This window comes from Macaca nemestrina, chromosome 1, assembly GCF_043159975.1.
Source record: "Macaca nemestrina isolate mMacNem1 chromosome 1, mMacNem.hap1, whole genome shotgun sequence".
Classification (NCBI taxonomy): domain Eukaryota; kingdom Metazoa; phylum Chordata; class Mammalia; order Primates; family Cercopithecidae; genus Macaca; species Macaca nemestrina.
In genome coordinates, this window is record NC_092125.1 from 170,189,537 (window position 1) to 170,210,175 (window position 20,639).

Consider the following 20,639-nt stretch of genomic DNA (forward strand, 5'->3'; position numbering starts at 1 on the left):
ATATTTAAATGCATTTGTAGTTATAAAAGGATGAAAAATTTGGTTCTATGTCTTCCTTCTACATAGATTCTACATTGGCCAAATATGGGATTTGTTTCAATTCTTTAGTTTATACATTTAACAGATACGTTCATGCAGCACATAATAACGTTTCAGTCAGCGACAAACTATGTATATATCGGGGTCCCCCAAGATTATAATGGAGCTGAAAAATTCCTATTGTTTAGTGGCCCAGTAGCTGTCATAACATTGTAGCACAACACGTTACTCACATTTTTGTGGTGATGCCAGTGTAAACAAACCTAGTTCACTGCTAGTCGTATAAAAGCGTAGCATGTACAATTATGTATAGTACATGATATAGTTGTGTACTGCATAATGATGTTTTGTTCAACAACTGACCACATACAATGATGGTCCTGTAAGATTATAATACTGTATTTTACTATGCGTTTTTATGTTTAGATATGTTTAGATAAACAAATACTTACAATATGTTACAATTGCCTACAGTGTTCAGTACAGTAATATGCTGTGCAGGTTTGTAGACTAGGAGCAATAGGCTATACACTAGGTGTGTGCTAGGTTATACAATGGAGGTTTGTATAAGTATACCTACGATGTTTGCACAACAATGAGATCACCTCATGATGCATTTCTCAGAATGTATGTCCATAGTTAAGTGACACGTAACTCTATATGTATGTGTGTATGTTGTATATCATTTATATATTTTTTAATTTGTATGTGCATTATTATATTGCTGCCCTCCTCCAACCCGTAGCAAGTTTCTCCATACTATTACAGTTGACCCTTGAACAACATGGGTTTGAACTACACAGGTCCACTTATATGAAGATTGTTTTTGAATAAACAGACTGGAAAATTTTTTGGAGTTTTGTGACAACTTTGTAAAACCCTGCAGACAAACTTTATAGACTATAAATATAAAAAAAAGAAAGTTAGGTTTGCCATGGATGCATAAAATATGTGTAGCTACTAGTCTATCATTTACCATAAAACATACACAAATTTATTATAAAAAAAATTTATCAAAATTAATGCATACACTTAGACCCTACACAGTCCCATTTGCAGTTGAGAGATATGTAAATGAATATAAAGATGCAGTATTAAATCATAACTGCATAAAATTAACTCTAGTACATACTATACTACTATAATAATTTCATAGCTACCTCCTGTTGCTGTTTTAATGAGCTCAAGTGTTGCAAGTATCTGCTTGACATACCATGTGATGCTGATAATCTCTGCACAAGCAGTGTGTCTCTCAAGTAAATTGTGTATTGCAATAAAAAGTGATCTCATGGTTCTCGTATGTTTTTCATCATGTTTAGGGCTATGCTGGAAACCTTGAATAACACCGTGAAACCCACATAAAGTGCCACTAGTGATGCTGGAAGTGCTCCCAATGAGCAGAGGAAAATCATGATATTACAAGATATTATGATCAAGATATCATGATATTACATGATATTACAAGAAAAAGTTGAATTGCTTGATATGTACCATAGATTAAGGTCTGCAGCTGTAGTTCCTACCGTTTCTGACAGTTCATCTTGTAAACAGATGACAAACTTATGGTATTGATTAATACTTTACAATACTGTAAATATTTTATCTTACAATTTTCTTAATAACTTTTTTCTCTAGCTTACTTTATTGTAAGAATGCACAGTATAATACATGTAACACACAAAATATGTATTAATTGACTTTGTGGCATCTGGTCAACAGTAGGCTATTGGTAGTTAAGTTTTCGGAGAGTCAAGAGTTATACTTGGATTTTTGACTACATGGAGGGTTGGCACTCCTAACCCTCGAGTTGCTCAAGGGTCAGTTGTATGCATTTTAGAAAAGAAGAAAGAGTAAATTTTTCCCCTTTACTCCCATGAACACTTCAGACTCGTTATTTAATAATGAAAGTAGAAGAATAAACAAATTTGCATAGTCAGAGAGTACTTGTTAACTGGACAATAGATCTGTAAAAATCACCCAGACTATAACAATATAACAGCACAGAGAGATAAAAGGAAAATATGATAAAACAATAAAGAGAAATGATAGGCAGAATAAGACTCTCCAACATCTGCCAAGTTGGAGTTCTACAAGGAGGAAATACAGAGAATAGGCTGTAGGCAGTATTCTAAGATATAAGGACTATCAGTTTTTCGTAATTAAGGAAAGATAAGAATGTGCAAATTAGAGTAGCATGCTAAGTCTGCGCAGGATAAAGTAAAACAGATCCACATCTAGTTATTTCATGATAAAACTGTATGTAGAACATCAAAGACAAAATTTTAAGGGCAACCAGAGAAAAGATAGTACCTACAAGAGAATAACAGACTGATAAACTCTTATTTATATCAGTAGACTCCAGCAGAAAATGCAATAATAGTATCAATTAGGAATCACAGTTGAGTTTTTATCTAGGAAGTGAGGATGAAATAAAGATATTTTCAGACAGTCTCAGAGAGTTTGCCACTCACAGATTCTCAGTGAAATAGCTACAAAATAAGTTATTTCTCTAAGAGGTAAAGTGAACCTCAGATAAAGGAGTGGAATTGCAAAAAGCAATAATGAAAAAGTGAATTAGCTAACGTGTTAATCTAATTACAAGTTTTGCTGACTATAAAGCAAAAGTCAAACAATTGGAGAGCGAGTGAAAAACAAATAATAGACCACACTAGCATGGAAGATAAGGAGGCAACAGATAAGAGTTATGATGTGGTTTTTTGTTTGTTTGTTTGTTTTTATACTTTAAGTTCTAGGGTACATGTGCATAAGGTGCAGGTTTGTTACATATGTGTACATGTGCCATGTTGGTGTGCTGCACCAATTAACTCATTAAGGTCCTTGTATTTTCAGGCAAATGATGAGATACCTATCACTTGACTTCATTGTATTTTTTGTTTTCTTGCCTGCAAAATGGAAAAGATAGTAATTCCTACCTCAGAATTTTGAGGATTAAATGAATTAATACACAGAAAGCACTTAGAATGGTACTTGACATATATTAATAGTATATGTTCTGTACATATTTTAGCCATTTTAATTAATAGCCGTTTTAATTAATTAGACTTTAAGAAAAGACATAAGACAATTAAATTTGAAGGAATGGAAAAAGAAAACAAAGCAAATACTAGCTTTTTTTAAAAAAGCTAGTAGTTGCTACAAAAATAGATAGGCTGAAATAGACTTTACGCCTAAAAGGCTTTATTGAAGATAATGGGGCTCTTTTCATAAGAGATAGAGAAAGATTCACCACTACAAAAATAAAAGGATCCTGAGCCATATGTGCATCTAAAAAACTCAAAACATGATGAAATATGACAGGATAACAAGGGAGAAACTGATAAATCCACAGTCATTGTAGGAGATTTTAAACTATCTCTTTCAGAAACTGATGAAGAGGTTAAAAAGGAAGGATATAGGCAAGTTGTACATAATTAGCAAGCTTATCTAACGAGCTGTGGTCAGAAAAATACCCAACATATAATAAAGCACACATAGAATGTTCACAAAAATGTACCCAGCTTGGAGTTACAGAGGAGGTCTCACTGTACTAAAAATTACAGTCATATAGCTCACACTCTCTGACTAAAATTTCATACAATTAGGAATCAATAATGAAAAGGCAGCCCTCCAAAAATTTTAACCTGTATGTTTGGAAACCAAGAAACTTCTAAATAATTCATTGATCAGAAAAATTACAATGGAAAGTATAAAATATTTAGAATTGAATGATAATGAAAACATGTCAGCACTTAGAGGAGAAATTTATACCTACATTATACTAAAGCAGTTCTTGGTGGAAGCTTTATGCAGTCCTTCCTTCATATCTGGGGAATTGGTTCCTGGATCCCACTCAGTTTCCAAGATCCACAGACCCTCAAGTCCCTTGTAGAAAATAGTATAGTATTTGCATATGACCAATACACCCTCCTATATACTTTAAATTATCTCAAGATTACTTATATACCTAATACAATGTAAGTGCTATGGAAATAGTTATACTGTATTGTTTAGGGAATTATGACAAGGAAAAGTCTGTATATGTTCAGTACAGATGCAACCATCCTTTTTTTAAACAAAGTATTTTTGATCCATGGTTGGTTGAATCCACAGATACAGAACCCACTAATACAGAGGGCCAACTGTACTTACAAATGCATATACAGTCCTGTGTCACTTAACAATGGGGATACCTTCTGAGAAAGGCATTGTTCAGTGATTTTGTCATTGTATGAACATCATAGATTGTACTTACACAAACCTAGATGGCATAGCCTACTACACATTTATGCTATATGGTATAGCCTGTTGTTTGTAGGCTGCAAACCTATACAGTGGACTGTACTGAATACCATAGGCAATCAAAACATAATGGTATTGGTATATTTAAACATATCTGAGTAGAAAAGGTACAGTAGAAATATGGTGTTATGATCTTATGGGACCATTGTCATATATGTGGTTTGTCACTCACCAAAGTGTTATACTGCTCATGACTGTATTTAAAAAGGAAGAATGATTGAAAACTATTGAGTCAAGCATTCAACTCAGAATGACTGAAAAAGAACAACAGAATGAACCCCCCAAAGCAGAAAGGAAATCCAATGATATGAAGAGAAATTATAAATTGAAAACAGGATAGTAAGCAACAAGTCAAAAGCTAGTTCTCTGAAAAGTCTAATGAAATGGTAGCCCTCTGGCAAGACTGATTTTTTTTCAAGTAGCAGAAGGAACAAACAATATGTAAAGGAGCTGATAAACTACTATACTATCTCCTTAAATCTGTGGTGAGCAATCTGAGGTGTGGGCCAAATGCTAAACATTTTTATTGTAAAAGAACTAGTCAAATATCTTACCCTGTAAAATGTAGATCAATAATATTAATCTCAATATTTTCATGGAAAGACTTAGGCTTTTAAATACTTTTCAGCTTTTAAATATGACAAGTTTTAATATTTCTAAGAATAACACTTAGGTCAGTTATCAGACTGTCAAGTACCCAGTCAACACAAAGTAATCTGAATGAAAGATGTAAAAAACCTGTATTTTTGTTACTGCTTCCCAAATATTACTGTTTTAGTAGATAAAAAGTTATTTCAGTTTTCTCAGCGATAACCTTCTATTCAATAGTGTAAGTAATATTTTAAGAATGTTGTTACATTTCTATCTATGCGACTTAATAAAGGTGTTTTCATTTTGAGTGAAAAAGAACCGTTCAGCCGTGTGCAATGGCTCACTCCTGTAATCCCAGCACTTTGAGGGGCTGAGGTGGGCAAATCACCTGAGGTCGGGAGTTCAGGATTAGCCTGGCCAACATGGCGACACCCAGTCTCTACTAAAAATACAAAAATTAGCCAGGCCTGGTGGTGTATGCCTGTAGTCCCAGCTGCTCAGGAGGCTGAGGCAGGAGAATCACTTGAACCTGGGAGGCAGTGGTTGGCTGGGCTAGCAAAGTGAGACTCTGTCTCAAAAAAAGAAAAAAAAAATTAATATTGTTATTTTTCATGAGTTGATCCTCTAAAGAGGTTATTTACCTACCACTCAAATTTATTAATATTAATTTGGTTTATTAAAAGAATAGCAGGACTGTATCAGTATCTCATTCACCTCTTTGCCTGCAGGCCTTAACTTGATCTACATGCAAGTAACCTTTTCAGAAAGAAGTTACTAACTTTTGTTTGACCGCCTTAGACAAATCACTTAAACCTCTGTGGATCAAGGTCTTCCCAACTCTTAACTTTTTGTTTGAGACCAAAATTATTGCCTATAATATTTATCAACTATAAAGTAAGGGTACCTATAAGCAGCATGATACCAGCTTAAACCTGTTTGGACTTTACATTAATTTTTTTTTTTTTTTTTTTTTTTTTTGAAGATGGAGTCTCATTCTGTCACACAGGCTGGAGTGCAGTGGTGTAATCTTGGCTCACTGCAACCTCTGCCTCCCAGGTTCAAGTGATTGTCCTGTCTCATCCTCCCAAGTAGCTAGGATTATAGGCACATACTGCTGTGCCCAGGTAATTTTTTTGTATTTTAGTAGAGACAGGGTTTCACCGTGTTGCCCAGGCTGGTCTCAAACTCCTGAGCTCAGGCAATCCACCCACTTCGGCCTCCCAAAGTGCTAGGATTACAGGCAATGAACCACTGTGCCCAGCCTACATTAGTCTATTAATAAGCATTGCATCATGGTTAAGAGCACAGTCTTCAGCTAAATGTCTGGGTTTCAATCCTCACTCACTAACTTTATGGACTGGGATAAGTTATGTAACCATTCTGTACTTCTATTTTCTCATCTGTAAAATGGGAACAAGAGTGACTGTGTCAGAGTTGTGCAAGTTAATTAGATATCATATGTAACATATTTAAAGCAATGCCTGGCCCTAGTTAATACCATGTAAGTGTTAGCCATTGTCATCACTATTGATTGTGCTTCCAAGTGTCAACAATTTGTTGAAAGCTATCTTCATTGGTTAGGGAAAGAGCTCCCTGGAGCCTTACCAAAAAGCTCAAATACAATTCTGAATCTAGTTCAGATTCAGTGATGGTACATTTGTCACCGATGTTTTGTGAAACTGCACTTAAAGAGAGTCAAATACACAAGTGTTTGCTCACTTTTACATATAATCTCACAAGAAAAATACCATATAGATTCCACAGTCCTTTTGTCTATATTCATTGTGCTTACTTTTTTTTAATAGAATGGAATGAAATAAAGGAATGTATTAAGTAACTGGAAAACTCATTTACTACTCAATATGTTGTATTACTCAACAGTCTAATAACTGATCTAAGTATTACTCTTAGAAATATTAAAATTCTTCATATTTAACAGCTGAAAATTATTTAAAATCATAAATCCTTCCACGAGAAGACTGAAGTTAATACTATTGATGCATTTTTACAGGGTGAGATATTTGACTAGTTCTCTTATAATAAAAATATTTAAAAAGGCATTGAATACCTAGTGAAAATTCAAATAACATTCTTTACTATTTCTTACCTGACATTTTTTGCTATTAGTGCTGAAATGTGAAAACGAATTACAAGTTAAAGGAACAAAGTAATTTTAATACTTAATTTTGGAGCCTTACTGAATGCAAACAGCATAGTACAAAATTCAGGAAATTAGTATTGACCTTTAGGCAAAGATTTTCTGAAATAAAGGTTTAAGGTACATTTGGGTTTTCATTTGTGGTTTTCCACAAAACATTCATTTTCAGCTTAACTTTTTTCAGAGACAGATTTTAATTTATTACTCTAAAACTCTAAAATCACAAAATATTGTTATTCTTTTCCCCTTACATTCTTTACTACATTTTTAACCATATTAATTTATTCCGTTTGAAACAAGGATACTGACTTGTCAAATAAGGCATAGTTCATAAACAAGAGAAATAACTAGTGCTTTAACAAAATTTCTAAATTATAACTTTTTTCTCCTTTTGCCATTAGAGACTATTTTGGGGTAACATGATAGGTTTTTGTTGTTGTTGTTACTGTTTTTGAGGAAGACATAGGTTCAAAGTAACAATGAGAGGAGTTATTATTAATCGACTTCTGAACCAGTGGACTCAATGAAATTGAGTTTCTTTTGACTCTTTTTTATTAGTGGTCAACAGTTTGGGTTATTCATTCATTTGCTTGTTTATTCATTCAATAAACATCAAAAGCTAGTATATGCAAGGCACTGAAAATCTTAACTGTACTAATATGTATCCTCAAATACTTGCTAATTATGTATCAAATGTGTTTAAAGTACTTGGTGTATATGGTAGTATAAAGTACTCTAGAACAAACAACTAAATAGTTCATAAAACAATTATCTGCTTAACCATTGATAAGTACAAACATTATGTTCTACAAGAGCTATAAAATCAAACAAACTTACATTTCAACCCAGTGAGCATATGAAGGATTATGACTTAGTTACATCTTATGTCTTCACATGTGCCTCTGTCAATTTGTGAAACTTGTAAAAGTTTAGATAAGCTATGACCTTGGATAACTAGATGGCATTTTAAATGGAATGTAACCATTTATTTATTTTATTGTTATCTTTTTTTTTTTTTTTTTTTTTGAGACGGAGTCTTGCTCTGTTGCCCAGGCTGGAGTGCAGTGGCGCGATCTCAGCTCACTGCAAGCTCTGCCTCCCAGGTTCATGCCATTCTCCTGCCTCAGCCTCCCGAGTAGCTGGGACTACAGGCACCCGCCACCGCGCCCGGCTAATTTTTTGTGTTTTTAGTAGAGACAGGGTTTCACCGAGTTAGCCAGGATGGTCTCGATCTCCTGACCTTGTGGTCCGCCTGCCTCGACCTCCCAAAGTGCTGGGATTACAGGCGTGAGCCACTGTGCCCAGCCTGTTATCTTAAATAAATAATGAATGATATACTTAGATCTTTCCAAGGATTTACTAAATAAATACACATTTAAAGGTTCAGGTCCTCAAAAAATTTAAATAAAATTACCATATGACCCAGCAATCCCACTACTGGGTGTATATTCAAAGGATATTAAATCAGTATGTCAAAGAAATATCTGGATTCCCATGTTCATTGCACCATTATTCACAATAGCTAAGATACTAAATCAACCTAAGTGCCCATGAACAGATGAATGGATAAGGAAAATATGGTATATATACTCAATGGAATGCTCTTAACCTTTAAAAAGAGGGAAATCCTGCCACTTGGGACAACATGAATGAACCTGGAGGATATTATGTTAAGGGAAGTAAGCCAGGCACAGAAAGACAAATATCACATGATCTCACTTATAAGTGGGATCTAAAAAAGTCAAAATCATAGAACAGAAAATAGAGTGGTGGTTACCAGGGTCTGCTGGTCGGGAGGGCTGAGTGATTGGGAACATGTTGACCAAATGATAAAAATTTCAACTAGACAGGAGGAACAAGTTCAATTATTGTATAATTGACTATAATTGATAGCAACATATTATACAGTTGAAAATTGCTAAGAAAGTAGACTTTCAGTGTTCATACCACAAAAAAATGGTAAGTATGTAAGGTAGTAGATATGTTAACTAGTTTGGTTTAGCCATTTTACAATATATACATATTTCAGAACATGTTATATACTATAAATATTTAGTGTCAATTTAAAAATAAAATTAAAAGGTACTTTTACCCATAAAATCAAATTTATTTTACAATGATACTATGAGGAACTTAACTATTTTCTGAGTATCAGTATCACCAATCCCTTGTTGTTAACTTGAGAAAAAAAATAGAGGTGGAATAATGCAAACTGGAAGCCTTAATATAATATCATTGATTAAAATCTTTGATGAAAGTATCCTTTATCTAATAAAGTTTACTAATGCATTTTAACCTAATTATGGAATCATATTGGATTTCTCTTTAATATACCAACCTTCAATTGAAATTTTATTCAAAAGATTATTTTTTCTTATGTGGTATTGTGAATAAGAAATTAGGCAAATAGGAAATGGAAAAAAAAAAACAAAATAGGATACTTTTTCTTTTCCCACCTCCCTTCCATTTGTCCACCTTTTTACTTTCTATTTAAAATTTGACAAAATTCTATTTAAAATTTGATGATTTCTCCTTTAACTTTATGTCCTTTTCTTTATTACACATATATAGAAAAGAGAAAAAAATTGAATCACCCCAGTTTAACTGAAAGCAAAGAATCGACAACAAAAGACAATGATGAGTAAGTTTGTTATTTTTGAAATTACATATGTGTATTCTGCAGGAAGATGTTCATATTTGTTAAAGTGACCATTTAAAAGAATTTATTTGTAGAAATTAATAGTTTATACCTGACCTGAAATATTCTCTCTTAAATAAGTAAAATACCTTAGTTGTGATGTGGTTTGTGATATTCTATAATGGTTATATATGATGCCTTAATTTTAATACTCATTGAGCCCAGTTCTCCCAGCATATGCATAATAGACCAGCTCAGGGTAAAATAGGAAGACATTTACTTCAGATTTACATGGATGGAGAAGTAATACGTGGTTTAGGAACAATGTCTAACAAATAGCTGGTTCAGGATGGAACTAGAAACAGTGAAGCCAGCAGAGAGAGATCTAGAGGAACCTGGAAGGCCTACAGGCCAGCAACCAATCATTTTCATATTGTCCTGTCGGTGGTTCCTTTGAATGAAGACATTATCTGCAGAAAGCTACTGTCTACGTAGGAAAAGCCTGGAAAGAATACAGATGGCTCTCCATATGTGTGTATTACACATTTGTGGATTCAACCAATGACAGATTGAAAATATTTTGAGAAAAAAATGAATGGTTGCATCTGTACTGAACATGTACAGACTTTTTTCTTGTTATTATTTCCTAAACCAATACAGTATAACAACTATTTATGTAGCATTTACATTGTGTTAGGTATTATAAGTAATCTAGAGATGATTAAAGTATATGGGAGGATGTGCATAGGTTATATGCAAATGCACCATTTTATATAGGAGACTTGAGCCTCCATGGATTTTGGTATCTGCTGAAGTCCTGGAACCAATTCTTCACAGATACTGAGGGACAACTGTATTCGTATCGTCTTCCTGGAAGGATTGAATTAAGCAGAATGGGGGTTAAATTTTCAAAGTAGTGCATATGTTTAGCTCATTTACCATTTCAGTGTATCTTCTATCTACCACACCAGTGGACACTAAAGAGTAAAGATAAGGAAAATGAAGTTTCTCCCCATTGGGAGCTTATGTTTTTTTTTTGGTTTGTTTTTTTGTTTTTTTGCCCTGAGACAGGGTCTCACTCTGTTGCCCAGGCTGGAGCACAATGGTGTGATTGCCATTCAGTGCAGCCTCAACCTCCTGGGTTCAAGCAGTCCTCCCACCTTAGCCTCCTGCGTAGCTGAGACTACAGGTCCACACCACCACGCCCTACTAATTTTTGTGTATTTTTGCAGAGACAGGGTTTCGCCATGTTACCCAAGCTAGTATCAAACCCCTGGGCTCAAGCAATCCACTCACCCAGGCCTCCCAAAATTCTGGGATTACAGGTGTGAGATTCTGCTTGCAGCCTGGGAGCTTATGATCTTATGCTGCAAGTTAATATACCTTCCTCAATTTAGAAATGGGTTATGTTTACAAATGTTTTTGGAGTCATTTACATGGAACTCAGAATGCATTTTCCATGCAAATAGTGTTATAATCTGTGGTTACAGCCCTGAGTCAGGGCACAGATCTATTTATTTCATGATATAGCTGAACTATAGTTTTGGTAGTAGTCCAGATTAAAAGATGTGGAAACTGAGTGCCATTTAAAATACTTTAGGGACAAAGAGAAGAGTTTTTCAAAGAATCCTCATTGTTTGGCATCTCCTACATCTGTCCATTATTTGCTTTTAGTAGCTGTTTGCCCTTGACATACTGCTCCTCCAGCTCCAAATATTTGCATGTTTCAGTCTTTTCTGCCCCACAAATATTTTTGTTGTAAATTATTTCTTCCTACTCCTAATCAAAGCTTTTGTTTCCTCAGTGAACTGATCTCAACTGGATATTAACAGGAAAGCATTCTTTTTTGTTTAACTTATTTAATGTTTTTTAACATAGGAAATATATGTACACAGGAAAAAGTTCAAATTATACAAAAGGATATACAGTGAAAGCAAGTAGCAAGTAAAAATTTATAAATCACAGATAATCTTGTATTTGAAAGCAGGTGCCTGCTAAACCGAATTAATTTCTGATGCAGTTACATAAAGTGTAAATAGGCAGCAAAGGAGGAAATGTTTTTGGACAAAAGTGATACCAGATAATCAAGCCTGTTGTTTTTCTCCCCGAATCAGCTCCACTTAATAGTGTCTTTCCTTCTTTCTTCTTGTAAACCCATCAATTTCTTTAGAGCTCAGACTTTTAAAACAATAGCTCCCATGGCAGTGGGCTTCAAGGAGCAAGGGAAGAACAAGAACCATTGTTATGAGTCACATAGGAATTTGCCTATGTTTATTTAATTTATTAATTTCTCTCCATATTTGTTTCTAAAGATCTCTGTTATTTAAGTATATCACTCCATGAATTGGTGTTATAATTAGTGAATCTAAGTATGAGCTGAGACATTTTACAACATATAAAAATAACGGGCCAGGTGTGGTGGCTCACACCTGTAATCCCAGCACTTTGGGAGGCCAAGGCGGGCAGATCACTTTAGGCTGGGAGTTCTCCCTGTCTCTACTAAAAATACAAAAGTTAGCTGGGCGTGCTGGCGGGCGCCTGTGGTCCCAGCTACACAGGAGGCTGAAGCAGGAGAATCACTTGAACCCGGGTTGGGAGGTTGCAGTGAGTTGATATCGTGCCACGGTACTACAGCCTGGGTGACAGAGTAAGACTCTGTCTCAAAAAAAAAAAAAAAAAATTTCTGTCAGGAGACTGAGGAAAGAAAATTGCTTGAGGCCAGGAGTTCAGGGCTGTAGTACACTATGATCCCTCCTGTAAATAGCCACTGCATGCCAGCCTGGGTGACACAGTGAGACCCTGTCTCTTAAAAAAAAAAAAAAAGAAAATGATACTTTTTTTTTTTTTTTGAGACAGAGTCTCGTTGTGTCGCCCAGGCTGGAGTGCAATGATGCAATCTCGGCTCGCTGCAACCTCTGCCTCCTGGGCTCAAGCTATTATCCTGCTTCAGCCTCCCTAGTAGCTGGGTGTGGTGGTACATGCCTGTAGTCCCAGCTACTCGGGAGGCTGAGGTGGGAGGATCACTGGGGCCCAGGAGGTCAAGGCTACAGTAAGTGATGATCATACGAATGCACTCTAGCCTGGGTGACAGAGCGAGACCCTGTCTCAAAAAAAAAAAAAAAAAACCCTAGAAAATAACTATAATTTAGAAAGCAAGATGCTTTTTAAATACATTCTTAGCCAATTAGAACAAATAATCTATTTCTATGAGAACACTAAATGTTAATGATTATAAACTACAAAACAAGTTTCTAAATAAATTTTCTTATTTCCAAAAGCTAGTGATTAGTCAATATCCATCACTGGCCTGTAATCCCAGGACTCTGGGAGGCCAAGGAGGGAGGATCACTTGAGGCAAGGAGTTAAGAGACCAGCCTGGGCAACAAAATGAGACCCCATCTCTACAAAAAATAAAAAAATTGGCCAAGCATGGTAGTGTGCACCTGTGGACCCAGCTACATAGGAGGTTGAGTTAGGAGAATCATTTGAGCCCAGGAGGTGGAGGCTGACATCTGCAGGCCGAAAGAGCCATGGCTTTGGAAGGGCCATAAGTTCCACCACACTCTTGGTGGTTCTCACCCTGCAGCTTGGAGAAGGTGCAATACTCTCCATTACCACTAATATAAATAATGTTTGTAAAATTCTTACCTAATAAAAAATTTAGGACAGGCACATGTCTGCTTACAGGTAAGGTATTTTTTGTCTGTTAAAACTAGTCTGTAGCTTTTTTCATGAATGCTTTGTCAAATTATGAAAGTTAAAGTGCAGTGATATTTGAAGACTGTAAGTGATGGTGTATCTTGTTTCTAATAAGATAAACCTTTTTGCCTTTGTTTTATCTTATTAGGGAGTTATATGTCAGTGTTTGAAACATGCTGTGTGGTATAATAGGTTTAAAATAAATTCTTTAAAAGAGGAATACTGAAACTAGCCTTGTAGATTTGTCTGGTGCACGTGATGAAAGCTACAGCTTTATTTGGGGTTGGTGGCAATGCCCTGCTGGCTAACTTTCAGGTGACTGGGTTTTTTAAGTTTGGCAAGTAGAAACTTCTAAAATTGGATTTTCCTTTGGAAATGTGTAGGGTCGGGGGAGGATGTCCTAACCATATGTTGCGATCCTATGTAGAAAAATATGGGCTTAAATAGAGCCCGCATTTTTGATTTTAATCCAGTGTTCCACATGTGTGACTGCTGTTTCTGAAAGAAGTTTCCAAAATGTCACCATTTCTCAGAACTGAATAAACGTATTGCCAAGAGGCTTTTCTTAGGAATGAAATGTATCTGGGTAAATCTAAACAAAATTGCCTCTGTCTTCACAGTACCAAAGTTCACATAAAAGGTGAAAGCTCCTTTACATATTAAAATATGTATCTGTAACACTAATTTGTTACCATTATGAATTCTTTCAGCTCCATTTTAGGAAAAAGTAGTTGGCTATTTAGAAGTATGTATGTCATTGTTAGTCTACAGATAAAAACATTCTGGGTCAGCCCACTCTGTCCACTACCATAGGCTACAGAGAAAAGTCATCATTGCTGTCAATACAAGTTGATGGTTTCCAATCTTAAAAAATTTTTTTTAATTAAAATAAATTTTTAAAAAGTTAAATGCAATAAAAATACAAATTTGAATAGAAACATGACTCAAATTATTTTTATAAATACATAGTTTTGTTTATTTAAACCAAAATCCTGAGACCCTTAAAAACACAAAATTTATGAAGTAGAGTTCTTAAATTTATGAAGTAGAAAACAAGCTTAAGAACTGCAAACAAAATTTCTCACTGGGCTGGGCGTGGTGAGTCACACCTATAATCCCAGCACTTTGGGAGGTCAAGGCAAGCAGATCACTTGAGTTCAGAAGTTCAAACCTGAGCAATATAGGGAGATCCCATCTCTACAAAAAAAAATTTTTTTAATTAGCAGGCCTGGGTGGTGCACGCTTGTAGTCCCAGCTACTCAGGAAGCTGAGATGGGAGGATCACTCTAGCGCTGCAGGTTGCACACCAGCCTGGGAGACAGAAAAATACCCTATCAAGAAAAAAAAAGAAAAAAATTCCATGGGTAAAATATCTATAAATACCTTGTGTATGCTTTTAACAGTTTAGAGACATTTTTTAAACTCTAGATTCTTAAATAATTTAAAATTTATAGAAAATTGGCAAGAATATTAAAAAGAATTCCTTAACACTCCCCCAGAGTCACAAATTGTTAATATTTTGTCACCATGTACTTTTATTCTCTCTGTCACACATGTGCACACACATACATAGGTACCCAAACTTTTCTGAATATTTGAGAAGTTGCAGACATCCTTTTTTACCGCTAAATCCTTCAGTGTGTATTTCCTAAGAAGAGCATTATTTAGCCATAGTAAAAATATTAAAATCAGAAAATTTAACATGATATAATTACTGTTATCTAGTATATACTCCAAATTCAAATTTTCCCAGTAATGTTCTTTATCACAGCTTTTCTCTTGATCCAGGATTCAATCCAAGGTCACATATTACAAAATAGTTCTTAAAGTTTCCTTCAATCTAGAACAATTTTTTTAACCTTTTATTGTCTTCTCTGACAGTGACATTTTGTTAGAAATGTCAGAAAAAAAATTTTTGTTTTTTCTTACTTTTCACTTTGCTTTTTTTACTGATGAATACATCCTGAAATCAATTCCTATTTTTTAAATAGTGTAGACTCTTTTTTGTACATCATTCCTCAGTTGTGTTTGCCTGATATTTTGTCATTAGTCATGTTATGTATTTTGGGGCAAAAATATAGAAGAATGTTGAATTACATCAAGAGATATTTTGTCCTATTATTGATTAATTTTAATCATTTGATTACAGTGATGTTCAGCAGGTTTATATACTATAAAAGTAATCATTTGGCCAGGCGCGGTGGCTCAAGCCTGTAATCCTAGCACTTTAGGAGGCCAAGACAGGCAGATCACGAGGTCAGGAGATCAAGACCATCCCGCCTAACACGGTGAAACCCCGTCTCTGCTACAAAATACGAAAAACTAGCCGGGCGAGGTGGCGGGTGCCTGTAGTCCCAGCTACTCGGGAGTCTGAGGCAGGAGAATGGCATGAACCGGGGAGGCGGAGCGTGCAGTGAGCCGAGATCGCGCCACTGCACTCCAGCCTGGGCGACAGAGCGAGACTCCGTCTCAAAAAAAAAAAAAAAAAAAAAGTAATCATTTTCCCTTTGTAATTAATAAATACTTTGTGGCGAGGTACTTTGTCATGTTTCACCCAGTAGTTTTAACATACATTGATGATTCTTGCCTGAGTCAGTTATTACTATAATGATTGCCATAGTCATAATTTTCTAACTCCATCATTTCCGTATTTATTAATTGACCTTCTGCTGGTTGACCATTTAAAACTTCATCTGTTCATAGTGATACAAGGTTTTTCCTTGACTTCCCCTTTTCCATATTTCTATCCCATCTCAAATCTAAATTTCTGTCTCCTGAGAGCAGCAATAAATTTGCACATTTGCTTAATCCTACATCACACGCAAAATACTTGCAGAATTCCTGTGCTCACAGCACTGCTAAAAACAAACCTGCGAAGCATTCAAGATTTGTTTGCAGTTTTTTGTGCTTAGATTAAAGATACATAGTCAAATTACTGTTTTCAAAAATTATTTGGATTAGTTCATCATTTGAAGTATTCATTTGAAATAGGTTTTCTTGATCGTGAATTTTACTTTTTTCTCATGCTTTTTGACTTTTTAAAATGAGATAAGCCATTAATATAGTCCTAAAAGTCAAAACTGTTGCCAGAAAAGGATACTCAGAGTAGCATTAATCCCTCCCTCATTCCTGCTACCTATTTCTTGTGGGTAACCAAATTCATTAGTTTCTTATTTACCTTTCCTATGCAGTTTCATTTTGTTTTTTCTTACTTTTTTTATATAGAAGATGGCACACCATATGTACTCTTTTTGCTTTGCTTTTTTTTACTGATGAATACGTCCTGAAATCAATTCCTATTGATCAATTTGGAGAATTTTAAATGTAAGAATCCTCTCAACAGGAAAATACAGTTCCATGTTCTAGGTTTAAAAATTTTTTCTTCACAAAACAAATAGTTAATGGCGTGTCAATAAAGCCCATTTGTAAAAAAAAAAACAAAAAAAAAACAAAAACTACACATTAATATTTTATGTGAACTTCCATATCCTTTATGTTTTGCAAGGAATATATATAATTTACTACGATTGGCTTTTCTTCCTCTTGGCAATTTGCTGCTGCTGTAGCTGGCATTGCTATGAAAATGCAATAATGGTGACTGTCCTGTAAGTTTTATTTTCAGATAATTGTAGATTTACTTGCCATTGTGAGAAGTAAAACAGAGACATCATGTGTAGTGTTTTCCTAGTTTCCCAACATAACATCTTATAAAACTGTAGTACAATATCACAACCAGGAAATTGACATTGACTCAATCCACTGATCTTATTCATATTTCCTGTTTTGCAGTGAACTCATTTGTGTGTGTATTTAGTTCTATGCAATTTTATCACGTGTAGGTTCTTGTATCTACCGCTGTAATCATGATACAGAACAGTTCCATCACCACAAGGATCCCACCTGTTGTATAGGCCATTTTTTTTTTTTCTTTTTTTTTTCTTTTTTTTTTTTTTTTTTTTTTTGAGACAGAGTTTCACTCTTGTTGCCCATGCTGGAGTGCAATGGCATGATCTTGGCTCACTGCAACCTCCACCTCTTGGGTTCAAGTGATTCTCCTTGCCTCAGCCTCCCAAATAGCTGGGATTATAAGTGTGCACCACCACCAGGCCCTGTTAGTTTTTGTATTTTTCGTAGAGATGGGGGTTTCACCATGTTGGCCAGGCTGGTCTCAAACTCCTGACCTCAGGTGATCCACCCACATTGGCCTTCTAAAGTACTGGGATTATAGGCATGAGCCACTGCACCCAGCCTAAGACTTATTTTTAATCACTAGCTCATTCTCTCTTATAGGCAGAAGAGTAACTTTTTTAGATGTGTATTTTTTTTATTTCTGTACTGACCTAAAAAAACCTTTTTAATAGTAGTGAGTTATGCCAGAACTGGTTTTTAAAAAATGTTTGTTGTTTTGTTTTGCATTATGTATACAATTTAATTGTGACAAGCACTGGTCAGTATTCTAAGTTCCTCTTGACTGCTCAAATGATGGTCTCTAGGGATACGTTAGTTGAAAATGTTTATCAGAATCTTAGGATGAAGATATATGCCTATATTCCATATTATGCCTATTCTGTAGGTGAGCAAAGGCTAAGAGGAAAGCCAGTCTTAAAAAGAGAATTATTTTCAACAATTTAAAATTTTAGATATGGAAGACTGAAAACTTTCCCCGAAAGATCAGGAGCCAAACAAGGACACCTGCTTTCACCACTGGTATTCAACATTGTATTGGAAATTCTAGCCAGAGCAATTAGACAAGAAAAAGAAATAAAAGACATTTAAATTGGAAGGGAAAAAGTAAAACAATCTTTATTTGAAGACGAAATGATTTTCTATAGAGAAAATCCCAAGAGTGCACAGGAAGCTACTAGAGCTAATAACTAGAGTCAAAAAAGTTTCAGGGTATAAGATCAACACACAAAAATCAGTTTCCATATACCTGTAATGAATTTGAAAAGGAAATTAAGGAAGCAGTCCATTGCGGTAGGATCTGAAAGGACAAAATACACAGGAATAAATTTAACCAAAGAGGTAAAAAACTTGTACACTAGAAACTACAATTCATTTTTGAAAGAAAATAAAGAATATCTAAATAAAAGGGAAGATATTCTGTATTCATGGGCAAGAAGATTTAATATTGTTAAGATGTTAATGCTACTACACAAAGCAGTCTACAGATTCACTGTAATTCCTGTATTTCTTTTGCAGAATGATTAAACAGCATTTTTTGCAGAAATGGAAAAGCCTATCCTTAAATTCATATGCAACTACAAGAGACCCCAAATAGCCAAACAATCTTGAAAAAGGACAAAGTTGGAAGACTCATATTTCCTGATTTCAAAACATACTGCAAAGCTACAGTAATCAAAACAGTATGGCACTGGCATAACAGTAGCCATAGAGACAAATGGAATAGAATTGGGTGTCCAAAACACACGCATACATCTATGACCAATTGATTTTTGACAAGGATGCCAAGTTTATTTAATGGAGAAAGAATAGTGTCTTCAATAAATGTTGCTGGGAAACAGGATTTCCTTATAAAAAAGAATGGAGTTGGATCCCTACCTCACAGCATATATAAAAATTAGTTCAAAATGGATCAGTGACCTAAATATAAGGGCCAAAACCATTTATAACTATCTTAGAGGAAAACATAATGATAAATCTTCATGACCTTGAATTTGTTGATAGATTCTTATATAACAACACCAAAAGCACAATGAACAAAAGAAAAAATAAATTGGACTTTATCAAAAGTAAAAGCTCTTGTGCTTCAGAGTACACCATCAAGAAAGTGAAAAGGCATAGCACAGAATGGGAGAAAATATTTTCAAATTATATATCTAATAAGGGTTTAATGTCCAGAGTATATCAAGGACTTCTAAAACTCAACAAGAAAAAAAGCCCAATTTTAAACATAGGCAAAAACTTGAGTAGATATTTCTTTTTTGTTGTTTTGGTTTTTTGTTTGTTTGTTTGTTTGTTTGTTTTGAGACAGAGTCTCGCTCTGTTGCCCAGGCTGGAGTGCAGTGGTGCTATCTTGGCTTACTGCAAGCTCCGCCTCCTGGGTTCACACCATTCTCCTGCCTCAGCCTCCCGAATAGCTGGGACTACAGGCACCCACCACCACGTGTGGCAAACTTTTTTTTTTTTGTATTTTTAGTAGAGATGGGGCTTCACCAGGGTGGTCTCGATCTCCTGACCTCGTGATCTGCCTGCCTCAGCCTCCCAAATTGCTGGGATTACAGGTGTGAGCCACCGCACCTGGCCTTGAGTAGCTATTTCTTGAAAGAAGTTATACAAATTGCCAATAAGCACATGAAAATGTATTAAATATCATTAGTCATTAAAGAAATGCAAATCAAAACTACAGTGAGACCTTACATTTTACACATTACATCTACGAGAATGGCCATTTAAACAAACAATAAAAGTGGAAAATAACAAATATTGGCAAGGATATAGAAGAATTAAAACCCTTGTACATTGTAGCTCCTGTGGAAAACAGTCTGGCACTTTCTCAAAAAGTTAAACATATAATTAACATAAGACCAAGCAATTTCACTCCTAGGTGTATGCCCAAAATAATTGAAAACAGTGACTCAGATATTTATATACCAGTGTTTATTCCATCATTATTCACAATAACCAAAAGATAGGAAACAACCCAAATGTTCATCAACAAATAAATGGCTAAACAAAGTGTGGTATATACATACAGTGGAATATTATTTATTCATGAAAAGGAAGGAAGTTCTGATACATGCTACAACATTGAAGAATCTTGAAAGCATTGTGCTAAGTGAAATAAGCCAGACACATATAAGGACAAATATTGTTAAGATTCCAGTTGTACGCAATATCTAGAATGGACTAATTCAAAGAGACAGAAAGGAGATTAAAGGTTACTAGAGACTGGAGGTGGGAAGCATGAGGAGGTATTGCTTAATGGTTATACAGTTTCTGTTTGTAGTAATAGAAAAGTTTTGGATATAGTGGTGATGGTTGCACATATTGTGAATATAATGTCACTGAATTGTACACTTAAAAATGTTTAAAATGACAAATCTTGTTATATATATTTTATCACAATAAGAAATTAAAAAAAAAAAAGTAAGCTGAACGGAATGCAGAAAAGCTCCTTGAGACAGCCTGTAAGAATATAATGAAATGCATAGACCTAAACACAGGGGGAAATTTTTTTTTTTTGACAAAGGA

At 34.9% G+C, this 20,639-nt stretch overlaps 1 protein-coding gene across 6 annotated transcripts in view; it reads left to right on the plus strand.

Annotated features, from left to right (window-relative positions):
• Window positions 1-20,639, plus strand: part of ITGB3B (integrin subunit beta 3 binding protein) — a 78,042-nt gene that overhangs the window by 34,609 nt on the left and 22,794 nt on the right. For all 6 annotated transcript variants that reach the window (XM_011764478.3, XM_011764477.3, XM_071092058.1 and 3 more), the window contains one exon: window positions 9,659-9,728. In XM_011764478.3, the coding sequence (XP_011762780.3) occupies window positions 9,659-9,728 (70 nt within the window). The remainder of the gene's footprint in view (window positions 1-9,658; window positions 9,729-20,639) is intronic.